Source organism: Callithrix jacchus, chromosome 4 (genome assembly GCF_049354715.1).
Source record: "Callithrix jacchus isolate 240 chromosome 4, calJac240_pri, whole genome shotgun sequence".
In the NCBI taxonomy this organism is placed as follows: domain Eukaryota; kingdom Metazoa; phylum Chordata; class Mammalia; order Primates; family Cebidae; genus Callithrix; species Callithrix jacchus.
Window position 1 is genome coordinate 135,765,121 of NC_133505.1, and position 27,001 is coordinate 135,792,121.

Consider the following 27,001-nt stretch of genomic DNA (forward strand, 5'->3'; position numbering starts at 1 on the left):
TTTGCAGCTTCTGTGAGTTCTAGCATGAAATCCCAGCGTTTACTGAGGAATGTGTGCTGTAGTGGGAAAAGCAAATTGAAGAGCTCATACACTGAGATGTAGGCAATAATATAGAAAGCAAGATGTGTTCATAAGGACTAAGAAGGTAGTAGTCATGAGTTAATGAAGAGAAAGAGGCTGACACTAATTTAAGCTAAACACTTCCTTTGAGGAATGAAATTCATGAACTCCAAACATTAAGGAATCAAATGCCAACATCACTCCTTGGTATAAAGCGTTTGGGAGCTACTCCAGGGCAGTTACTCACCAGGTTTAAGTAGGAAATTCATAGAATGCACTGGGACACTTCTCTAGAAAGACTAAAATAAATCAAGGCTATTAGTTCTTTTTCCCTAATGACTTTAGTGTTATAAGACCGGCAATGTTTATTTGACACAATTCTGCTTACCTCCTTTCTTTATACTGTAGGATTATAAATCTGAGCATTACTTGAAGTCTAAATTTTGAAATATAAAACTGATATGTTTTGATAGTCAAATGATGAATTAGTAAGCTCACTTTTCATTTTAAGCCTTCTTTTCTTTTTGTGGTCACAAGTAAACCAGTGTTGTTTTCATTAATGTCATTTAATTCTTCCCTACCCCTTTTTGAATGATGACTATATGATCACAGAAAAAGTTATAAAAATGGAAAAGTAGAAAAATAAATATACGATTCAGTGGTAATTCAGTAGAGATACCACTATTAACATTTTCATATGTTTCTGTCATAATGCATAGAGAAATTTCTGATATTTCTTCTTTTAACTTCATGTGACAGGTTTCCCCAAAAATCTATGAAAACTTTCTCTGAAATCTGGTTTCAGCTCCTAAATAACACATTATTATATGGTTGTGCCTTAATTATTTACCCTCTCAACTTTGTATGGACATTAAGGTTGTTTCAAATTTTTGTTTATTGTAACCCATGTTTTAATAAAAATTATTCCATATAAATAGTTTTCAATTATCATGAAAACAATACACAGTAAAACAAATTCTTAACAGTAAAGATATAAAATAACAAGTTTCCTCTTGAACCTATTTATCCCAGTCTTACAAATTTAGGAATATTGAGCCTTTTCTCCTACTCAGTTCTTCAGTGAGTTACACTTAATATCTAAATAATATTCTTATCAGCATTGTTATTGCCATTACATGTTGCCTATTGACTCTCCATCTTGAAAGGTGAAGAAATGTTATCATTCACAACACTTCCCTCTTTCATTCCAACATTCATGCATTTTTATTATGTGTTTCTTCTATGGTATCTTTATCATGTTCAAGAGAGCTTACATGTCTATTTCATCATTGACTACTTTTAGACTTTCTCTTGGAGTCCTACTGTATAAGATGTGATAAAGACTATTCCTGCATTCTTTAGCACTTGTCAGTGTCTGTCAATTACATATTTATCTTTTCAAAGATTTTCACAGTTATATTCAGCTCTGGACCAACAATTAATGCTTATAATTTAAAAATAGAAATTTAATAATCAAGATTGTTATACTGTAATTAGATACATATTATTTGATATGGACCCAATTTGCAAAATTAGAGACATATCTGTAGATCATTTTTATCTTCATGCTTACTCTGATAACTTCGTTAGGAAAGAGCGTAGGATGTGGTCTGATGGTTTGTGCTTCTTCATCAGATTACATAACCAGATAGCAGAAAAGGATATTTTAGTGTATTGCTGGCATTAATTTGATTACCAGGGAAATACAATGAATTTCTTTTCTGCTTTTTCTTTTAGATTTCTTCATTTTCTGTTGGTAGAAGGCAGTTTTCTCCCCCATAGATTTGTAAGAATGCTTTAAAAATGGAAAGCAATAATAGTATTGTATGTCATTTTTTAATAGTCAATTTCCAGATTTGCTTTGTTTCTCGCTACTGTTGATATTTTCTAATTCACAAAACTTCAAAAGTTTTATGCAATCAGCTATCAAAATCTAAGTAAAATTATTTACTTATAATAATGACACTATCCCACGATCATTATATATTTTGATATTTTTATTATATTTCTTACATGCCTTTATAATCCTAGAACTCTCATCTATCCCAAGATTAGAAGAATATATTTGTTTTCTTTTCTTCATTTGTATGATTTCATTGTATAACACTTAGTTTTTTAATCCATCTGGAATTTACTTTGTTATATTTTATAAGGAAAGTTTCAAATTACATTTTGTTTTCCAATACCCTTGTTCACTCATCTACATTTAATATTACTTTCAGCTCTTTAGGCATATTAAATATATTTATTTTATTTTCTGCGTCTGTTAGAAGTATGCCGTTATCTGAGTTTGATTCTGCATTTTTATTTTTCTTCTAACTCTTACTCACATGGACCTCATTTTCTTACGTGTTTCATACATATGTGTGTATGTGTGTTTTGTGGATGTATGTGTGCATATGTATTTCTTAGGTTATTCTTTCAGAAGCCTTGAATTTACAAGAGGCTATGTGATAATGACGTAGCTATGGAGTACCTAGATTTGTTTTTGTTGTTCTTCCCTAAAACCATGCTCCACGGACTGTAGTCTAGTCGTCAAAATTTGCCAGTCAACACTAGGAAAGACGGTGTTTTAAAGACTGACTTAACCTTTCTAGAAGTCAATTTGGTAGTTTCTATCTCCATGGGGTTTCTTTATTTCATCCCAGCACAATCATTCTATTATCTGTCATCTATCATCTATCTACCTACCCACCTACTCATCTATTTTTCTATATTTAATTTTATTCTACATCTTCCAGTGTTCTGAGCAGGGGAGTTCTTTGAACATCTAGTCTACAATACTTCCAGGAATAAAAGTTAAGATAGTCATTGTTTAATATATGAAGTACTTCTACATTTAGCTTCAATTTCTGGAAATTTTAACATCATAAGTAAATGTTAAACTATTTAATTCCTCTGCAAACTTTATTAAAATTATCAGATTTCTTTTCCATTTGGTCTATTGGAAATGAACTTATTAATATTAAACAATATTTATATTACCAGAATATGTTCTACTTGGACATCACAGAGGGTCTTTTTAATGTACTTTAGGATTCAGTTTGGTGTTTATTTTATTTGTAATTTGCTCATCTGAATTGGTAAATTAAATTGCCTGTGACTCAGACATTCACTAGTTGTACTCCTTTGGCAAATCACTCTGTGTCCCAGTTACTTCATCTGTGAATTGGGAGAAATAAGTGTATCTCATATGGATGTTTTGAGTGCTAACTCAATTAACCCATTCATTTTATGTAATGCTAGGTACAATGACTAGCAAAAAGTAAGTGCTTTTTGAGTTGTACCAGTTTTGTTTATTTTGGGTCATCTTTTTCTTGCCTTTGGATATCGAGTTAAAACTAGCTTCATAAATTGAATTACATAGCTTACTCTCCCTCTCTCTCTCTCTCTCTCCCTCTCCCTCTCTCTCTCTCTCCCTCCCTCCATGTCTCTCTCTCTCTGTCTCTCTCTCTCTCTCTCTCTCTCCTTTTGTTTTTTTTCTTTTGTTTTTTTTTTTTTTTTTTTTGACACTGAGTCTCACTCTGTGTCCAGGCTGGAGTACAGTGGCGCAATCTCAGTTCACTGCAACCTCTGACTCCCTAGTTCAAGCAACTGTCGTGCCTCAGCCTCCTGAGAGGCTGGGATTACAGGCACGTGTGACCACATCCAGCTAATATTTTTTGTATTTTTAGTAGAGACGGGGTTTCACCGCGTTAGTCAGGATGGCCTTGATCTCTTGCCCTCGTGATCTGCCTGCCTCAGCCTCCCAAAGTGCTGGGATTACAGGTGTGAGCCACCACACCCGATCAGCTCTCCATTTTTTATATGACTATAAGAGTTTCAAGTTTTGAAAACAGTCTGTAAAAATTAACTAATAGTACAGAAAACAAAACACCTCACGTTCTCTCTCATCAGTGGGAGTTGAACAATGAGAATACATGGACACAGAGAGAGGAACATCACACACCAGGGCCTGTGAGGGGATGGGGACTATGGGAGGGATCGCATTAGGAGAAATACCAAATGTAGATGATGGGTTGATGGGTGCAGCAAACCACCATGGCGCATGTATACCTGTGTAACAAACCTGCATAGTCTGCGTTCTGCAAACATACCCCAGAACTTAAGTACAATAAAAAAAAAATGAACTAGCATTAAAACATTTTTGTTCTAGTTCTTTGATAATTTGTCCTCTTTTGAAAGCCTTGATTAGCTTTGTTTAAGGTTTTATTTTGCTTACTTTTCTTTTTATTTTTCAAATCTCTTTATTTCCTATGGTGTTTATGTTTTCTCTCTTTTATACTTATATGAATTAAATTTTAATATATTTGTATTTTTAAAAATAATGGACTATTTAAGCCTATAAATTTACTTTTGGCTGCAGTTTTTCCATACCCAATAAACATTAAGTTCTTTTTTACTGCTATTATATTCTACCTAGATAGCTATTCAATTTAATCAAAGTCTTGATTTTCTCTTTAACCCAAGAGTTATTAAAGATAAATATTTAGGCATTAATTTTTAGAATGGTTGAATTTTTCATAAAATTCTCTCATGTTTGATATTCAGAATTAATTTAATACTAATTTTTGTGGCATTTGATATACATCTAAAAGTAGTGATTTATATTAGGAAAAGAAGCCTTAGATAATTTCTGCTTTAATAATTGAACAAATGTTATACAGTAGTCAATCATAAACTATGGTAAATCTTTATAGTTATATACCACATCACATGTAATTCGAGATCATTAGATTATTCAAATCTTGTTTTTTCTTACTTCATCTGTAAATATTTAAGATGAGTAAGTTAGTACACTTTTCAGCCAATGACTTTTAAACTTTTTACTTCCAATATCTTTTGTTGTCTACATATTGTTGTACTAATAATTAGTGCTTATTTGAAGCATAAACATAATAATTAAAATCATGTTTTTATTGTATTTTAATCAATATAAAATGAGAGTTTGTCTTATTGAACCTACTTTATCTGAGTTCTACTTTGACCCTAATTAATATTTTACAATTTTTTTCTTTTCCATATGGTTTCCTGGCATGTATTCATTTTCTTTTGTTTGTAATATTTCTATTCATTTCATATATCTCTTGTGCACATTACATTTATGTTTTCAGTAGGAACAGTAAGACTGATTAACTCATTTATATATATTTAGTATGCATGTCTGACACTATTTCTGTCATTCTGCTTTCTGCTTTCTCTCCATAACATTTCCTTGCCTTTTTTTCTCTCCTTTCTTTGTTCTGATGGACTATATATTATTGATACGCTTTCATCTTTCTCCAGATTTTGAAGATCTGTTAGTTGTATTTATTCATCCTGCATTCTTTCTATTTTTCTAATCAAAGACATGAATAAACATTGTCTTTTGTATTTCTCAATGTTAAAAAAAGTAAATTTAAACTGTTTTCATTTCCCTCATCTATTGCTTCTTATCCCCAAGATATCAATTCCCATGAACACCTTTATTTTCTTTAGCAATACTGTTAGTGGCAATGTTCTTAGTTTACCATTGTTAAATTGTTGTTTTAACTGGTATATCTCTAATCCGAAAACTACTTTGCACCTGCGATAGTCTGGTGGGGCAGGCTTGTTTCATGAGCCACTAGTTTTGCATTAGTTACTGCTTATTCTTCTGTCTGTAGTGTCATCAGCATTAGCAGTTGTGGAAACTACTCCTTAATCATTGTTTTCTATAGCCATAGTTTGGTAGATGCTTTGGGACTTCATCTTTCTTGTTTACATTTTTAATATTTGTACTGACAATTAGAAGATGCTACATTCACCAAATCATAGAAAGCTTTCAATTAAACCCTATACCCTTTGATGTTAATTTTTCTTTTTTGATGTACATTGAAAATCTATTTTGTGTCAAAATAACCTTTTAAAGGTTACTATCATTAAAACTTTAAGAACTAAATTATGCATTTGTTTTCAAAATGTTGATATGTGGCTCATCTTTCTTTAGGTCTGGCACCGGGATCCTGTCATTGCAAAACTGGTTTTGGAGGTGTGAGCTGTGATCGCTGTGCCAGGGGCTACACTGGCTACCCAGACTGCAAAGCCTGTAACTGCAGTGGCTTAGGGAGCAAAAATGAAGACCCTTGTTTTGGCCCCTGTAACTGCAAGGTACATTGTTTATTCCAGTAATGTCCCACTGTCAAGATAGAAGGTTATTTTTCTTGGCTTCTCTGTTAATTTCCTTGGCATTAAGCAATCATAGTGACTTCAGGAAGTATCCACTATCTATTCTATATGTGGTGACCCTATAAATGTCTTTCAATGCCTACTAGGTTCACTATAGCAAGATGTTTATAAGGCACTTATCTACAAGCCTACAAATGCACAGAGAATAAACCACGCTTCAAGCCTATGTTATTTTATAACAGAAACCCTTTCAACCCATTGCCCAACCAGTGTTAATTTAAAAATATACAGCACCAGAAATAGCAACCCTTTAAAACTAAAGTGCATTCAAATCTGTTATACCTTTGCATCTAATTCAGAAATAAATTCTGTTAAGGGCTTTATTCTGAATTTTTAAATAATCTTCTAACATTTGAACCGAGATAAGTCTTAAAATACTCAATATATTCAAATTTTTCTGTTTAATTATCAAAAAGGTAAGAAGCCCTAATGGAATTGATTAAAGGCTCAATATTTTCTTCCAAAAATAATTTTAGAAATGCAATTTTATTTGTTGTACATGCTAATAACACATCATTTTAACACCAAGGGATGCATTATACCTGCAGTTTATAAACGTTGAGAAACACAGAGGCAGGCATAAGTTAAAAGGGAAAAGGTCAATTTACTTTAGCTATAGTAATGAGTTCTATAACATTCTGATCAGAGTGTATAACTACATTAGCTGAGAGAATGAACCAATCTTTGAAAAAGTTAGCATACTATACTAATGTAAAAATGAAAGTTACTACTTTTTTCTTTGTTTTCAATTAAATTTGGAGCCCTATTGAAAATATTTTTATTAGCCTATTCATCTTTTCTAGGCAGCTGTAAAATATTATATAGTTAGATCTGATACATGTGACCATATGTGTACATATACAAACTTTAGGCCATAATATGAGTAGCAAATATTAGTTTTAATGAAGTGTGTATGAATTGGGACAAGAATGTCTGGAAATAACAAGCTAAATATAATAATAGTTTCATAATAGGTATATGTTACATCAGGGGCAATTTAGGTACCTATTTTGAACTACTGGAACAATAATACTCCTGTAGACACAGTAAGCAGAAGAGTCCACAAGCCCATTGTAAAAAGTTGCCATGTCCTGGAATATAGTAAATTTTCTAGATCTATTACATTTCATTCTAAAATTATCTGAAATGAAAAATTGCTTGTGTCGACCCAGATTGTGTAGCGGTGTGTGAGTGATTGCTTGCTTAAGGACACCTCCCCTCTCCATCTTGTATGTCTTTGTAGGCAATCCTGCAGGCTCTTAGTGCATCTTCTCTAGTATTTATCAAAACATATCTTGTGTGTGCTTTATTCTATTTTCAAAACTCCACAGAAATCTCTAACCTTTACCACTCACTCAAATAAAGGACAGGCAAAACTAAGCTTAAAATAGACAAGAAACCTTCTGAGTTTCTAGAATGCAGAAAATCAAGCAGGAAAGAAAAAGAAGAGTTTTTGTATACCTACCACTCATACAATGGTGATGTCTGGTATTTGAAAGGAAAAGGAGTAGCAAGCAAGTTTGTTTTCTTGGGTAAATATAGCGAGAAAGGCTAGAGCAAGAGAGCTGTAGTGATTAGCGGGGCTCCAAGGGAAAGCCCCTTGGGCTACTCAGTGCCTGCTCTCAGCCAAACTCAATATTGTACCAAGAATGATTATAATACTAATAAGAAAAATGCCTCCTGTGAAGACACTTGAAGCTCTACACAGACAATTAAAATGCAACAATAAACAGCAATTAAGAAATTATAAAAGAGAATAAAAAGTTAAGTAAATAACATCATTAAAATGAATGCCTTCCAACCATGTGACATCTTAAATAGAAAACTGTAAGTTCTTGTAATTAAATTGTTTTAGGATTAAAAACTTGCAGAAAGCAAGTTTCATGAAGCGGTCTACATAATTATAAAAATCACAAATTATGTGCATATAACATGACATATTAAAAAATTATATCACATCACAATAATATCACAATATGGCATGAGAAATTATATCAAAATGTGCATGTAATGTACTACAGTTAAGTGCCTCAGTCTCTTTTTAAAAAAATAAGAAATAACCCAGCATTTCAACAAAATATGCATACAACTTATATACTGGAAAGACACTTATTAGTGTAGAGAGAAATACACTAATAAGAAACAGTATGATAGTTCATACTGTTTAAAATGTACAATTATAAAAGCATGATTAGAAGACTGAAGAATAAACAAAGAAGGAATAGGAAAAAAATAAACATAGCATAAACATAGCAAATAAATTTATAAACATTTACATTCGAGAAAGAAACTATCGTACTAACAGTATGATAGTTCATACTGTTTCGTAAAAATATGATTTGACATAGATATGTCAACTGATTGTTAAAAACAGCATGGATCAAAATCCTGTTTGAGAAGCAAAACTTTATTGAGAGACTAAAATATTGGAGATATAAATTCAAATCAAATGACAGAGTTTTGGCAGAATGGGAAGAATATATACATAAGTGTCCATATATTTATATAAAAGTTAGTAACTTTAAATAAGTATTTATCTGTAAATAGAACAATATAAATCATATGTTAAACAATGTGTATATAAGTATTCATCTCCAAAATGTATCTGCATATTAATCTTAAATATTTGTATCTTCATTGTCTTATACTATAACATCTGAATTTTTAAATAATTTTTTATCAGAAAGAAATATCTCACTGAAATGTGAAGACTTTTTTAAAAACGGCTTCATTAGGAAGTCTTGGGCTTAATTGCTTTTGGTATTATAAATTTTAAATTACTGCTTTGTGATGAGAGCATTTTCAGTTGAGGCTGTATTATTTTTCCTGCAGGTAAAAATGACATACTGAGCTGATATGGACATCACTTTTCCCACTTTTTCTATTTTAAAAACACAGATATGCTGCATAAACATAGAAAATAAATTTATAAACATTTACATACAAGAAAGAAAGGGAAATTCCTAGATGTCAGACTAAAGAAGGAAATCTAAGTTAAGCATAAGCAAGAGCTCAAGCTAAACTGAGCATCTGGGGTCATGGGGGAAGGGGTGGGAGGGGAGTCTGAGTTCTAAGATCAGGGCCAAAGTTTGGAGTTTGAATGCCCTCACTAGGACTTGGACCCACACAGGGAAATGGCAACTGAACTCACTGAAGCAGGGAACTCCAGAAATGCTTTCAGACAGAGAAATGGGGGATAGACAATTTTTTCTGAAAGCCTACAGAGGCAGCTAGAAAAGTTTTCTTTTAGAGGTTCTAAGTGGGTAAAAGTTACTACCTTGTGTGGGACCAAATCCCCAAACCTGTGTGCCACATGGGAATGGATCCATTTTTATTCTACCTCTATGTGCTGGAATTCCTCAACAAGTCAAGGAAATGGTATTCCCATAGGAAAAATAATACAACTTCAACTGAAAATGATCTCATCACAAAGTAAAGTACACAAAAGGAAAATAACTACAAAAGGAAACCAGTAGCCACAAAAATTAGAATATTAGTACACAAAGAACTAGAAAGGATAGTCTGAAAGAAATGTTATATTCATAAAAATCTGTGATCATATTTTTACCAGATAAATCATAAAAATATGTTTAAAATGTACAATTATAAATGCATGATTAGAAGATTGAAGAATAAACAAAGAAGGAATAGGGAAAAAAAAATGTAAAACAGATGCTATATTAAAATTCAAAAGTAACCAGGGTTGGAAAAGAAACACATATAATTTACTCCTAGAAATGAAAATATATACATAGTCACTGAAATTAAAAATTCAATGGTTGGGTTAAACAAGAGATGAGAAACCACAGGATAGAAAATCAGAAATATACACCTGAAAAAAATTACCTCTAAATTGAAATAGGAAAGTAAATCAACAAGATGCTAACTGACTCATAGAATATCAACTACACTATTACATTTTACACATAAGATTTTCTCTTCAACAATGGTATTAATGAACATTATCATCATTATATTTCAAAATATGAAAACAATGCTAGCTCAAGATACCAAAACGTTTCTAATATCTTTGCATTGTTAAAAATTTTGAAATTTCTTTCTCTTGTGTGTTATAAGAGGCAAGTCAATCTCAGATATATGACAAGTCATTGAATTTAAGTGCTGTCTGACTCTCAGTATTTGTTTATTTCAAGTACCATGTGCTAGAAAATGGCTCTTTTGTGGTTTGGTATCATATTATTTATGCAAAGTCAGTTGGTTTGTAGACTCTCACCCATAATATAAATTGACCTTGATTTAGGTAGGAACATGTGCTTTAATTTTCTCAAAGTCTTATAATACAAAGATAAATTGTGAAGTAGAAGACTAGAAATCAGTCTGCATTTTCATATTATTTTGCTTTGTTTTCATTGCATTTTCCATTAAGTCCTTACAGGCCCATGAGACTATATGATTCTGGTCTTGGCTTACCTCTCCAGAATGTTCTTGAGTTTCAGTCACTGTTTTCCAGCTTTGCTTAAATTTCTTGAGTCACTTAGTTCTTTGTAGCATGTGGAATTTTATAGGTTCTATTCAGATTGCTTGTGAAACCTCATTTCTAGCCCTGTTTATTCCTTTGCTTAGTCAGGCATTTTTAATGGCTTAGCCTAATTTCAACTTTCTCAGGAAAGCTCCCCTGCATCCCCCAATCAAATCATTCTCATGGCACAATCACTTTTCATATCTTTTTCTTTTATGATCTCATACTTAGTTACTCTGTTTTATGTCCATTCTTACCTCTGGTGATGCTACAGACCCTGTATATTTTCTTTATCATTGGACGGTTAAGAAGATACCACAATGACTCATACATAAGAAAGAAGGAAGAGAACGAAAATCTTGTGAAGCTTTGGCAGTCACTTCACCTTTCTGATTCTATTTTATAATCCAGGAAATGGTGTTATTGACTCTTTTCTGCCTAACTCTCAATAGGTATAATTATAACATTGAAGCCCTGTATAAATATAAAGTATAACCACAAATACCTACTGGGTTACTTTTTGTTGTTGTCTATATTGCTTTTTGCAAGTAGAGGTAACTTTCCATTCTTTTTCTCTAAAAGGACTCTTATGGTGTGTTAACATTTTTATTGGTTTTGGATTTCCCTCTTCTTTTTCATTTGTATACAGGAATGGCCACCTCATTAACTTGTAGACTTGATTCCTGGGTATATTTACAAATGCCCTTCAATGTATACATTGTATACATAAATCCTGAATCTAAATTACAGATGTAGAATTTTTGGCATAAAAGATTCATGCAGGAATTTATCTCTTGAAGCAGCTACAGTTCTAACAGTATTATGTCAGTCAATTTTTTACAATGACAGACTCTCTTTGACTGAACTTTGGAAAGGCTTCTCTGAGTCCTCTTTCACATGAGGATTCATCTTTAGCCTTGTCCACAGCCTAGCTTGGTTATAGCAAGAATCCAGCTAAGTCAGTTTTTTGTTTTAAGAATAGCTTATCCTTGATATGTGATTCCCCGGCCTGTCTTTTCTTATTATTGCATTTTAAGTTTTGGGGTACATGTGAAGAATATGCAAGATTGTTGCATAGGTACACACATGGTGGTGTGATTTGCTGCCTTCCTCCCCATCACCTATATCTGGCATTTCTCCCCATGCTATCTCTCCCCAACTCCCCACCCCTTACTGTGCCTCCCCTATTTCCCCCTGACAGACCCCAGTGTGTGATGCTCCCCTCCCTGTGTCCATGTGTTCTCATTGTTCAACGCCCACCTATGAGTGAGAACATGTGGTGTTTGATTTTCTGTTCTTGCGTCGGTTTGCTGAGAATGATGGTTTCCAGGTTCATCCATGTCCCTACAAAGGTCACAAACTCATCATTTTTGATGGCTACATAATATTCCATGCTGTATGTGTGCCACAGTTTCCCTGTCCAGTCTATCATCGATGGGCATTTGGGTTGGTTCCAGGTATTTGCTATTGTAAACTGTGCTGCAATGAACATTCTTTATAGAGGAACGATTTAAAATCCTTTGGGTATATACCCAGTAATGGGATTGCTGGGTCAAATGGAATTTCTATTTCTAGGTCCTTGAGGAATTGCCACACTGTCTTCCACAATGGTTGAACCAATTTACACTCCCACCAACAATGTAAAAGTTTTCCTATTTCTACACATCCTCTCGAGCATCTGTTGTCTCCAGATTTTTTAATGAAAAGAACAAAGCAGGAGGCATCACACTACCAGACTTCAAACTATACTACAAGGCTACAGTAACCAAAACAGCATGGTACTGGTACCAAAACAGAGATATAGACCAATGGAGCAGAACAGAGGCCTCGGAGGCAACACAATACATCTACAACCATCCAATCTTTGACAAACCTGACAAAAACAAGCAATGGGGAAAGGATTTCCTGTTTAATAAATGGTGTTGGGAAAACTGGCTAGCTATGTGCAGAAAGCAGAAACTGGACCCCTTCCTGACACCTTACACTAAAATTAACTCCAGATGGATTAAACACTTAAACATAAGACCTAACACCCTAAAAACCCTAGAAGAAAATCTAGGCAAAACCATTCAGAACATAGGCATAGGCATGGGACTTCATGACCAAAACACCAAAAGCACTGGCAACAAAAGCCAAAATAGACAAATGGGACCTAATCAAACTCCACAGCTTCTGCACAGCAAAAGAAACAGTCATTATAGTGAATCAGCAACCAACAGAATGGGAAAAAATTTTTGCAGTCTACCCATCTGACAAAGGGCTGATATCCAGAATACACAAATAACTAAAATAGATTTACAAGAAAAAAACAAACAAGCACATTCAAAAGTGGGCAAAGGATATAAACAGACACTTTATAAAAGAAGACATACATGAGGCCAACAAACATGAAAAAATGCTCATCATCACTGTTCATTAAAGAAATGCAAATCAAAACTGGCCTGTCTTTAACAAGAATCCCATTAAATTGGTTTAGCAAGAATCCCCCCTACCCCTAATATCTCCTCTTAATGATTGTTGGCCCCGATTCTTGCTCCGTGGCTATAAATCTCCACCCTGTTCCTTGTTATGAATCCCCATTTGCTCATGTTGTATTGTGAATGGAGCCTAGTTCCTTTTTTCAGATTGCTTTTTCCCTGTTACTAAGGTTACTTTTTCCCTATTGCAATAGTTTCTGAATAAAGCCTACTTTCATCATTTTAACTACTGTCCAGCTCTGGTTCTCTTTCACAATATTAAAAGGTAAGCTTGTGAAAAATGAGAACTAATTTTTATTTATTTTATTCCCTCTCCCTAATCCACCAACTATCATTTAGCCTTGGAACCATGTGTTTTAGGAGTAAGCCCTCAACAAATACTGCTAATTAACTAATTATCCTTCCCTTGTTAACTTCTTTTAATACTACAATGCATTAGTATAAAGGTCATAACAGGAAAAAAACCTGTAATTAACTACAAAACACCAAAAAAACGAGCATGACTGCAAAATTCCTGAAGCAATTATCACACAAAAAAATAAATGTCACTGGAGCTATTCCTGGTAACTTTGTCAGTAGTACTCCCAGCTGACTAACAATCACAGTGAAATATGTACTGCTGAAGTTGTACCTAATTTATAAGGCGATAGCTTCCATGAGAAAGAGTAAAAGAAAACTACCATGACTATTTCTCCAGAGAAAAACTACTGAGGAAATTATAGCAATAAGAAAATTGATGTCATCACGATAGTATCTCACTTCAAGAAATCAAAAACAAAACAACTTAGTAAAATTTTTCTAATTCAACTTTGTTTTTAAAGGGAAAAGAGAACTAAAGAAAAAATGGGCAGACATGATAAGTTTTTTGTAGGATAAGCCACAACATTGAGCTATATTTAACAGAAATAGATGTCTAAAGCACACATTTCTTCCTAAAAGAATGAAAATTGGTTCTTGTGGAACAAAAATATCATATTGATTTTATGTAAAGGCAAACATTGATGTGGTACATCTGTACATAAAATATATCTGGAGTATTAAAATTTCATGGTGGGGATAATAATGAAAAAATTACCATACAGGCTCCGTAGAGGCAGGATAATAAAAAATAGATTAAGTAGGTTGAGAACACTAGTCTAAAGTGAAGTGACACATTTTAATATCATAATATGTGAGAATATAAAAATATTTATTGTATGCATTATTTACAATGGAAAATGACTATTATCAGTTCATATTTTATTAATATAATTGATTAGAATAATGGTATAGAAATAGCAAAAGTAGAATATTTGGTTTTACAAAACATGGTGCTATAAGGGGATGAATATTAATCTCTAGAGTGGAAGTCTGTAGCGTTTTAGAAATTACCCTGTTTCATAGGCTTTCGCATGAAAATTATCATTGAACGAGCAAATTGAAATTGAACTCCATACAAACAAAGTGTTAAAATGAATTTATTGGATCAACAAGACCTGCCCAGTAGAAATGCTGAGAGATTTAATAGACTAGAGTCCATTTTGTTTAGATTAATAGTTAAAACAACTTAAGAATTTTTATTAAATTATGTTTTTGCAACCATTGAAGTACACATAAACAACAAAAAAGTTAATTATATGTTAATAATTTTTTAAAGTTTATCAGTACAAGTAAGTGATAGAATTATAAAGGAAAATAGAAATCTCATGATGATTAAAATAACATTCAATCTGGAAGGTACAAACTTTTACCATCATCGTTAGATATTTAGGGTCAATTATATTCCCATCTGTGCTTCAGGGACTGAACTGGCTGGTAATAAGGTATAAGATATGGTCTGTGCAAATCTTATAAATGGCAATAGAAGAATAAAAATATGGTTTTACTGTTTGTATTTATTTATTTATTGTTTATTTTAATAAATGCCCTTTAGTAAATATTTTTACATCTGGAAACATTCTTACATCTGGAAGAGCACAGCGCAGCAGTAGCCTATTTTAATCTCATGAAAATCTTGGGATACATGTTTTTTGCTCAACCCTATGGTTTTTCTGTCTTATTTTTTTCTTCAGGGGCATAGTGGACTCTAGTGATGAATTTGGTGTCAGATACAGGACATGTTTTCTTACCCTCTAACAGCAGTGATTTTCTTATACCTTGCAATAGATTTATCTGAAGTCAGCCTCATCAGAAAGTACACAGGCAAAATATTGTGACTCTATTTCTACAGGTAGAAACTGTGCTAAGGGAACTATAGCAAAAAAGAAAATCCCTACTTCCTTTGCTATAATCCTCTTGAGGGCATTTTTATTTATTTATTTTATTATTATTATTTTTTTTTTTGAGACGGAGTTTCGCTCTTGTTACCCAGGCTGGAGTGCAATGGCGCGATCTCGGCTCACCGCAACCTCCGCCTCCTGGGTTCAGGCAATTCTTCTGCCTCAGCCTCCCGAGAGGGCATTTTTATATTCCCTCTGATATCTCACAGGCATTGTATATAGTAGTTCAGCTATGACTTGATGAATGAATAATATAAAGAATAAAGCAACAATAAGAAATAATGTGCAGAGCATTTATTAATAATTACGTATTGATAACAGAGGAAATTGAGTTGTTCGAAGAGCTCAGTCATAAAGCAGCTTTTAAGCTGAGAATCAAAAAAATTTAAGTCCTAGAATATTCATATCAAGAGGATCTTCCAAGAATAACCCGGAATGCAATTAGGGGCTGACTCATAGATGACAGTGGTCGATGAGTCACAAAGAAGTTTTGAAAAACAGTGATGTCCCTGGGGACACATCGAATTGGAACTAGGATGCCAAGATCATGTATAGTAGCAAGCTAATAGAAGGTGGAAAACTTTGGTCTCTATGAAGATGTGTACAGAAGTCCTGGAGCACGATACTTCTGTGTTTGAATTGTGCTACTCTAAATTATATAAAATATACTCTATAATGTAGTAAAGAAAGATTTTTTGTGCTAATGTCTCACATTTTATAGACATTTTACTGCCACTGCTAACATAAGTGACTCAAGTATAGTTCTGTTGATTTATCTCCTGCTGAACAACCATTAATGACTTGACAATTCCTGAGGAATATCTCTTAGGATAGCCTTTCTGAGGCCAGGGAACCTGGATCTCAAGTACCAAGTGAAGTTCTAACATATACGAGATATTAAATACAGGCTGACTATCCCTTATCCAAAATGCTCAAGACCAGAAATATTTCAGATTTGGGATTTTTTTGGATTTTGGCATATTTGCAGCATATATACTGGCTGATCACTCCTAATCAGAAATCCAAAATCTGAAATGCTTCAATGAGCATTCTTTTTGAGCATCATATAGGTGCCTATAAACTTTCAAATTTTAAAACATTTCAAAATTTTGAGTAGGGATGCTCAACTTGCACATTTGTCTTGAAAAATAAATGATTAATGAACCTCCAAGTTTTAAATTGAATTTTTGTTCCCAATGTCTTTGCTAACATGGGTCTCTCATTCTTTCTCTGTCCACGAGTTCAATTTTTAAACCATGCTTCAAGGTTTAGGTCAAACTCCATTCCTGTCATAATGCCTCCTTAAGTCTTATAGAATAAATTAGTGCTTCCTCCTCTGTTTCCATAATTTAATTTATTTCTCGGATGCATTTACCATATTCCACCTTGCATGATAGCTGATTGTGAGTATATGTTTTTATCCAACTAGACATTGGCTTTTAAAGACAGAGGTCTTGACTATTTATCTTCATAGTGCCTAGAATTCCTACCCTAATGTCTTGCATCGGGTTATTAAATAAAATTGAATATGAAATTATTTCATCATATTTTTTCAAGGTCATTTTACCAGGCTAAAATGGAGCTAAGGAAAATGTAGCTAATGTCTACAAATTTCTAATTGTTGGACTTAGTCTGAATCTCAGAATAGTGGCATTATAAGCTTTCAAATTAGAATAAATGAAAAGTAGATTAGACCAAGCACATAGGAACACAGTGTACAGAACAGCTGTACTGTGTCCTCAACGGGATAAGCTAAATCATAATTACAGATATGTTTCATCTTTCTTGGCTTTATACTCTTTTTGAAGATGCTCTCAACTCCAGTGCTTTGGGGATTTATTTGTCACTATCAGTCTGAAATTAGCTTGATTAGTTTTGCTGATATCTATCATTTCAAAATGTTTGAAATCTGCCTTAAAAAGTAAAGCTGGCAAAAATCTTAGAGCAGTACTTATTAAGGTTCCACAAAGAAGTGGTTGAGTTTGTAAATGAGTCATTGAAATTCAATATCAAAAAGTTAATTTAAAATAAATTATTCTCTTAGATATAAGGAGGACCTCTTTGTTTATTTTAAAAATTTCTCCTTATTTCTTCACGCCATTTTTTTCTCTTCTCTTCCGGTTTTCCTTATATGTTCTCAGATTTTATCACCGCTATCTCCTGCTCAATCTGGGTTTGTTTAAAGATGTTTTTATTAAGCTTATACTATGTGTATAGAATTTTGCTATGCATGAAAAACCTGACTGCCAAGAGATTTATTTAAACTTAATAAATTTTATGAAGCTAGTGCTCACTGCTGTACCAGGAACCATGTTATTTTCTCAGATTATAAAGATAAGTAAGACAGAATTTCTACCTTTGAATAGATTACAGCAGATAGCTAGAGAGAACAATCTTTGAACAACGCTTTTTTGTAGTTGTGATAGAGCAATGTATAAAAAATGAAAACGTCATTTAGAGAGAAATTAGTTGTGTAAGGGATTTTTTAAAAAAGCTTCAGAATTGCTAATACAGGAATTCAAGGAAGAGGGAAAATGTAGAGAAAATGCATGTGTAGGGAATATTGCAAATCTGTTTCCTGGAAAGCAGGATGCCTTCATTTAGAAGTATTAGTCAACATCAACTGTTCTTTAAATTGAGAGATTACATCTTTCCCACTTTTTCATTATATGGTCAGCTTTCACTGGCCCGAGTCCACATTTTAGGCTCAACTATATACAAACAATTTTTCAGTATACTGAGATTAGAATGAATGAATCCAATCTGGTGGAGAGCAGTCACAGAATGAGAATAGATCTTTCCCATAATATCACTATGTGACTAACTGTACCGATGTGTTACAGGAAACACTATAAAAGTAAACCAGGGGAAAACGTTGCTACTTTTCTACTTTATATGATCTTTATCCCAGTTTCTCTACCTGTCAAGTTCCTATGCTTGCTTCAAGTATACACATTTTTAACCTAAAATGTGAAAAGTATTTCTAACTGGTATAATATCAATGTTCTATTATATATCAATGTATTAATGTCTTTAATTTTTACCAGAAAATTAAATGAAGTAGCTCAGTAACAGAACAGTGAACTTTAAATGAAGTAGCTCAAAAACAGAACAGTGAACCTAGCTGACCCCACTTTACTAAATCGAATGTATTCCTGCATAGATATCTATCATGACATTTACTCTGCGCTCTTAATATACACAAAGATTAAAATAGTCACTTTTACGAGAGTAGATTTGCATCCAATGATCTTTCTCACCAGTGTAGTTAGAGAGAGTACAGCTTAATATACAGCTTTGGAGCAGATTTTTTAAAATATCATTATACTTTAGTTGAGAGGGTAAAATGAAGAATGTACAGTTAATATTTCCCTTTTGCAGACATGAACACACCTCATAAATCTGAAAGATACCTGTGTTGCTGACACATCTCTTTATTTGCAGGAGAATGTTGAAGGAGGAGACTGTAGTCGTTGCAAACCCGGCTTCTTCAATTTGCAAGAGGATAATTGGAAAGGCTGTGACGAGTGTTTCTGTTCAGGGGTTTCAAACAGATGTCAGAGTTCCTACTGGACCTATGGCAAAGTAAGCAAGCACCATTTGGTTGGTTGTTTGTCCATCGGCCTTCTTTGTTGCTCTCATTGTTCTTTTGCGGAATTTTTTTTTTCTGATAGTGAACTTCTACATAAAGTTACATGAAGAAATAATGAAATCGTTTTCAAATACTATTGTGTATTTTTTCTCAACGCCTTTGAGGTTGTATTTGTAATACTGCTGGAATTTCTTAGAATAGGTAGACATAGTCTTTTCAGTTTCCATGATTACTGTATGAAACAATAATGCAATTAAAGTTTCAACTCCAAGGATGCAGGATTTAGCAGAGAAAACATGACATTGTGATATAAATTTTGTTTTCCATTTACCAGTATTTTTGTATACAAGTTGAGAAAAATGCTTTATCATCTATATATATATATATATATATATATATAAAATACATATTATCCACCAACCTTAGTTACTATTTGATGTTGCCTAGACTATTTCATTATTAAAAGGGGACATTAAATATAGGCAATACCTTCATTCATAGTTGGTTGGAAAAATTATTACTTAAACTATTTAATTGCAACTAAAATTTTGTTTCTTTAGCATAAGTGTGTTTATCTTTCTACTTTCAATGCTTACACTACCCACTGCTTTTTCAATTCTATACAGAGAGCATTTTGTCACCCTACAGAAGAGTGTCAAAGGAAAACGGGACCTTCTGGGAATTTCATACACCCTATATGGCTAGACTTAAGAGTGTAGAATGGTAGGAAATGGACTGGAGAGAGAGAAGTCTAGAGGGGGAATGAGAAACTAGAACTTACAAGGGTTGAATATGCTAAGAATTTGAGATCTTTTACTTGGAGTGTCATTGAAGAATTTTAAGCTGAGGACTGACATGTTGTGTTTTATAAAGACTATTTAGATAAACTATTACCTAAACACTTCTTCCTTTCAACTTTAATAAGGGAACTAATCCTGAACAGAGCTATCTCATATTTTCTCTGCCTGCAGTGCTTTTAAGTCAAGCCTAATATGAAATATTATCTACAGTTTATCAAATATATTGCTTTCAGAGCAGACTTCAAAGAATAAACCACAAAGGGACATCTAGTCTAACTTCTTCATTTTGTTTATAAAATCCCACCCCACCCTTCAGACCCTTAGATCACAGTTTCATAGCCAGCCAAGGGACAGAGCTGGTACTCAAGCTTTGATCATCAGATGCTAGAGACACAGAATCCCACTCAACTGTCTTAAAATGCCTCAAGTGTGATGTCAGAAGGGAAGAAAAGCAAGGAATATATTACTTATTCCAGGAGGTCAACAGGTTGTACCTGGTTTCTCTTTCTTGTTTGACCAAGGGAATCTCAGTGATTTCACAGCTTTGGGATAAGCAGAGTTAAATAATCTATGAAGAAAATTTTTTAAATATTTCAGCCACATAGTGTCACCCATAGCATTCTTCTTCCCATGACCCACAACATGAAGCAACTCATGCATGTGTGGTAGGTTCCTGGCAGTTGGTAGCCTAAGCCCTCAGTAATCAGTGTTTTGTCTTGACTAGGGAGGATGCTTTAAATTAGACGTGTAGCTATAGGCCTGACCTTGGCTGGAGCATATGTAAAAACAAATCATTACACATTTTCTGATTCCTCCTTTAAGGTTCCTTCCATTTCTGGGCCAGGGATCTAGGCTGTGGGTCCCCACAGCACTTCTGACCCTGTTTGAAGGAATGCATACAGTATTGTGAGATGTTGTCATAGCAACAAGCCATTGGGTTCAAATATCCTTACACCTCAAAGTAGAAATTTTAAAAAGTGGGAGGGGTAGATATACTGAATGAAAAACCACCTTTCAGGTACTTACATAGTTTCTCTTTTTCCTCTGCATTACTAATACATATGCAACACTTTTTCAAGTCTTTTTTTCTAAGAGCAATAAGAAATTACTAGTGGAGTGAAAAATATGGAGCTGAAAGGCCAACTGTTTGATTAAGTGTATGTTACAACCATTGTATGACTTCGAGTGAATTTCTATTTTTAAGAAAGTGATATTTGGAACCACATTTTTAAAAAAGCATAGTTTTAATGAAAACAGGTTATTTTAGAATACCTTGGAAACTCCTAGAAACATCAAGGAAAAAAAAAGCAATGGAAACCTAAGTGAGTACGTATATCTAATGATATTCATAACACTCATGATTTTTTGAGTTTTGTTTTGTTTTGTTCTGTTTTGATGGTGTCTTGTTCTGTTGCCCAGGCTGGAGTGCAGTGGCAAGATATCTGCTTACTGCAACCTACACCTCCCAGGTTCAAGCAGTTCTGCTGCCTCAGCCTCCCAAGTAGCTGGGATTACAGGCGCTCACCACCACACTGGGCTGATTGTTTTGTATTTTTAGTAGAGATGGGTTTCACTATATTGGCCAGGCTTGTTTCAAACTCATAACCCCAAGTGATCCACCTGCCTCGACCTCCCAAAGTGCCAAGATTACAGGTGTGAGCCACCATAACCCAGCATGTTTTTTCTAAATATTCCTAATATTTTTTTGTTTGTTTGTTTTTATTTTTTGTTAATTTCCAAAAGCGGACGTGACCAGGAATATGAAAGAGCAAAGCTGATAGTTTTTGTTTGTTTGTTTGGTTGGTTTTTTTAAATTAATGACGACTGTGTGTTTTCTCTAAGATACAAGATATGAGTGGCTGGTATCTGACTGACCTTTCTGGCCGCATTCGAGTGGCTCCCCGGCAGGACGACTCAGACTCAACCCAGCAGATCAGCATCAGTAATGCGGAGGCCCGGCAAGCCCTGCCGCACGGCTACTACTGGAGCGCACCGGCTCCTTATCTGGGAAACAAAGTAAGTCCACGCTTGCTTCCCGCTATTCTACTGTAACTGACTGATCGTGAGAATGAGTTTTAATTGGTAATTCATTTGAAGAAAGATGAAATCAAATTACACACTGTATTGGATTGCCAGAGCCAGCTAAATCACGTGGAGCTGGGCGTTTCCCCCATATTACACAAGATCTTAACAAGCCAGGGCATCCCTAGTATGCAACTTTGTAGAGTTGATGTTCTGTGTAACCTTTTTGAATAGCCAAATAAATTAATGAAGGCTCTAGGGTATTTTCATAAAGCAAATTATAGCTGTTGGAAGAAACTGTGTTGTGATTATGTGGAAAGAGCTGTTTTCTGGAGTTGTCTGTGGTGGGATACTTACTGAAGTTTTCTCATCTGTTTCTATTTTATTTCAAAATTGATACTCAAGAGATTTACTTTTCCTTCTACCTGATATGAATGTTAATTGGAAAAAGAAATGGATTACATAACTAATTAAATGCTTGCCACGAGGCTTATGTAAACAACATATTTCCTGGAGCTCAGACAGAACTATCCTAAAAGTGCCAGATTGGAAGCACATGTTTGTTTTAAAGCCCATACATATGTAAAAACATACACAGATAAACAAATGTAGCAACCTCAGAAATACAGACCTATTTTTCTTTCTATTGTGGATTATATCTATCTAGATAGATATAATGGGGTTTAGAATTTTGTTTTATCTCGCCTAATACTTTGTTGGAAACAAAATTTGGTGGCTTATTTATAAATGAGAATACTTGCTTGTTCTGTGAAAGTTAACATCTTCTCAGGTGATAGTTAAAATAACTGATCACCTCAGAAGCTGTGATGGAAAAATTCTTCATGAATTGAAGCTGTTTAAGACTAGTTTATACCTTAAAAATATAGCATTATTTATGAAGAAATCATCATTTATTAAACAAATAAAAGTATATTTATAGTCCATGGTTTTCTTGCATGTCATGTGAGTATTGAAATAGAAAAACTTAGTATCTCATATGCTACTCAGTGAATGGGAATTGGTGGTGTTGGCTGATGGAAACTTTTTTTTTTTTAATTTTTTATTGCATTTTAGGTTTGGGGGTACATGTGCAGAACATGCAAGACAGTTGCATAGGTACACACATGGCAGTGTGTTTTGCTTCCTTTCTCCCCTTCACCCACATTTGGCATTTCTCCCCAGGTTATCCCTCCCCACCTCTCCCTCCCACTGGCCCTCCCCTTTTCCCCCCAATAGACCCCAGTGTTTAGTACTCCCCTCCCTGTGTCCATGTGTTCTCATTTTTCATCACCCACCTATGAGTGAGAATATGCGGTGTTTCATTTTCTGTTCTTGTGTTAGTTTGCTGAGAATGATGTTCTCCAGATTCATAACTCATGGCCAGTTTTTTATTTTTAACAGACTTCTAAATGCTATTATAAAAAATGTGTAAATGTCTAAAACACATTTTCAATGAACTTGTATTTTAAGAGACAGCATATGTTGTATAAAATTCAATAGCTGTAAAAAAAAATCTAGTTAAACTTTTATTTGCAAGGCCCTTTACAGGAAGAAGTCATTTTATCCTATTCTATTTAGGAAACTCCGGTAGTCCCCTAAAAAACAAAATAGCACATAAACTTGAATTTCTACTGCTTAAAATTGCCAAAAAATAAAAATAAAAATATACTGTCAATTAAAAAAAAAAAAAAAAAGAAACCGCTGGCCGGGCACAGTGGCTCACGCCTATAATCCCAGCACTTTCAGAGGCCGAGGCGGGTGGATCACGAGATCAAGAGATCGAGACCATCCTGGTCAACAAAGTGAAACCCCGTCTCTACTAAAAATACAAAAATTAGCTGGGCATGGTGATGTGCGCCTGTAATCCCAGCTACTCGGGAGGTTGAGGAAGGAGAATTGCTTGATCCCAGGAGGAGGAGGTTGCGGTGAGCTGAGATCGCGTCATTGCACTCCAGCCTGGGTAACAAGAGTGAAACTCCGTCTCAAAAACAAACAAACAAAAACACTCTGAGGAACTCCAAGAAGAGTTTTAGGTCAAAATTGGATGAATTTCAGAGGGCGTATGTCTTATATGATGGCAAAACTTACTTAAAGTAGCTTATAATAGAAATATTCTTTACCATATTTTCCATCCTTTCTTCTTTGGTCATATGCATTTTCTCTCTGTTGGCTGACAATGAAACTGACAGAAGGAAAGCGAGCAAATGGAATATCTGATAGAATCAGAACAAAGAATTTGGACATCCCATTAGTAGTTGTCGGTTCCCGAAGATAACTTCCCTTATCCTGGCCGAACTGTTTCTTTCTTATAAGCCACAATGAAGCGCTTTATATTCCCCTACCAATCATTTCACATCAAAAGGCTGTTCCTGCCTGTGCTCCAATTTCCATTCAGTGAACAAAATAACGGTAACAGGGTGTGCAAATTGTTTGAATATGGAGGACATTTTTTAATGTAATGCGGAAGCCTTTGGTGGTTTACTGTCAGGCATCTCGGTATGAATGAAACAATTTGCCTTAATAACTGAACCATGTAAATTTTTGATACTACAATAATACTGCAAGCTCTTAGAAATTACCACAGTACATCTTAACTGTCAAGTCACATCACATAAATTATAGTCATGATGACATGCTGAGCTTGGTTGATTTACTGTCTTGCTAAGGAAATGGAAAATTGTAGGGCCTTGTTTGTAAATTCAATAAAGCCACTTTTCTAAATAGTGGTGGCTAAATTATTTACCAGTAATTGCCATTAGAATCAGAACCATTGCCAGAATCTGACAGAAATAGCATATCAAGATAGAAGTGCATCTACTTAAATATTGAATTTTATTTATATCCATTACCTGGAGGCTGTGATACATAATCCTTCCTCTGCTTTTTTAGTGTTACTACCTAATTGGAAAAACAATTATGGGATGCTATTAGCTTTTCGTCAATATTTATATAAAAACTTTCAAACATTTTCCAAGTTGCTTGGTTATAAGGTTTCTTCTAATAGAAGGGAGATATGCTGTGCATGATCTCTTATAATGGAGATGCCACATGCTATTATTCTTTTTTTTAAGGAGCCTAATCCCAAATAATAAAAGTGTGCTTACATGGGTCACACTTTTGCCAACATTGATGTCTGCCTGGTTGTAATAACACTCAAGAATACTAGCCAATTTAGCAAAGGAGTACTTTGTATCCTGTGAAATATTTTTCACAGTTTTACTCTTTTATAATAATGAAGTATGAATAAGTGATTATAAGTGTATGTGTGGATAATGGATGAAGCCTAGGGAAACTTAGCATGTTCTTATACTTTCCATTTTTGAAATTCTCACAATTCTCAACTAGGAATTATTCCTCAATTTTTTCCCCTGTGTACCAGTGAACATTTGGCACAACTGGCACAATCAACTGTTAATTTTCTTGCCTTATTCTAGATAGTCAAAGAGAATTAAATCAGGCACCCACAGGGCTGTCTTAGGTACATTTCATTTTCAAAATGCTTGGCAAATGTTAATGCTTGGTTTTAGGGCATTTGTTTAAGCAACCAGGCAGCAGTGGAAAGAGCTAGAGGACAAAGAATCCTGCTGGTTTGCTACAGGCTGCAGCTGTTTAGAAGCAGTTTGGGAATTTCAGAGTTGGGATAATTTACTGCCTTAGTAAACTAAGTGCTACTGGAACATTGAAACAGTCATTTACTTAAGGTTACCCTAGTGGTCTGAAATAGTTAATGCAGCTTCCAAAACCAATTCTCTTTGCACCTGTAAAGTTCTGAGAGAAGCCAGCTTGGCTTGTCTACTGTTCCTGCATTACCATTAAGGTTTGAAATTCTGTCTCTGAACATTATTAAACTCATGTGATTTGTTCTTTACCAAAACATGCTTATTTTTCTACAGCATTATGCTGTCTTTCTGTTTCTAGCTTAGAGAAGCCTTTAAATTTTTTCATGTAATTGTCAAGAATACCTATAGCCTAGTTTAAGATGCACATTAGGAGAGTCTGCTGATACAATAGCATCTGGATTCTAAAAGTAATCTCTGGTAAACTCTTTTGTTGTTCTTGCTTGACTTTCAGTTCTACGTCACAGATCTCAAATTAAAGGTGTAGATTTAAAGAAGGAAAATGATATTTGAGATTTATAGGACAGGGTAGATCTTATCATATAAAAGGAACTCAACAAGTACTTTGTAATTGATGCTACACTCTTAACACAAATAAACAAAATTCTAAGAAATCATTTTGATTAGGTTGCTCAGACATGCCCATTGAGTTGGATTTGTGTGAGTTGAAAGACGAATTCTGTATTGCTTTAAAAAATAATCAAAAACTCACTAACAAGTATGTTCCACTCTCCTTTGAGCAGCATATTTTGTATTTGTGACTTCTTTGCTCCATAGTCCTCAAAATTATTCAGAAGTGGAATTCAAATTCCTTCTCCCCATCCATAACTTTCTCCTATTTAAATATTGGATTAAGTGGGTTAGTTAAGAAGATCATTATGCAAGTAAAGAATGGCATGGCTATAAAAATAAATAGAATAAATCAACTGTGGTTGATTTTTCTTATTCTATAAATCATATCCCATCAAGACTAATTTGGCAACGGAGTAGAACCATGAAGAAGGTTTATTGCCGAGAATAAATTGAATTTGTAAACCAAAATTAAGTTCTAAGCCCCCTGAATGGCCCCCTCTTGGCCAAGGGATTCCCAAAGAAACCTGAAAATTGCGGGAAGGGATGGTTACACATTCCTCGTTATACCCTGCTCCCGTTAGAGTTTAGACACAACAGACCAACAGTAACATTAAAACAAAGATTTTAAACTGACTAGACAGACACTTTATAGCAACAAGATACCAAATTACAACCTCACTCTGATACAGCATAACAAAACAAATAGCAGGCCCTAAAAGAAATCAAAGTATTTTATACCAAAATATATTTATTTAACTTATTTTGAAAGGACCTTGCAAAGCTGTCTCTTGGGGAAAATTGCATACTATAAAGAATCTCCTTCTCTTACTTGGTCTTTTCTGGAGAGTCTGACACCTTCTAAGGCCTGGTAAGAGACATTCACCATCAACCTGCTACTTTAGCCTACTACCTGGA

The 27,001-nt window shown here is 34.1% G+C and overlaps 1 protein-coding gene across 2 annotated transcripts in view; it reads left to right on the forward strand.

The window, feature by feature from the left end:
• Positions 1 to 27,001, forward strand: part of LAMA2 (laminin subunit alpha 2) — a 637,958-nt gene that overhangs the window by 284,397 nt on the left and 326,560 nt on the right. For both annotated transcript variants that reach the window (XM_054254427.2, XM_054254428.2), the window contains exons 10-12: positions 6,029 to 6,189; positions 18,927 to 19,067; positions 21,717 to 21,890. In XM_054254427.2, coding sequence (XP_054110402.2) covers positions 6,029 to 6,189; positions 18,927 to 19,067; positions 21,717 to 21,890 — 476 coding nt within the window. The remainder of the gene's footprint in view (positions 1 to 6,028; positions 6,190 to 18,926; positions 19,068 to 21,716; positions 21,891 to 27,001) is intronic.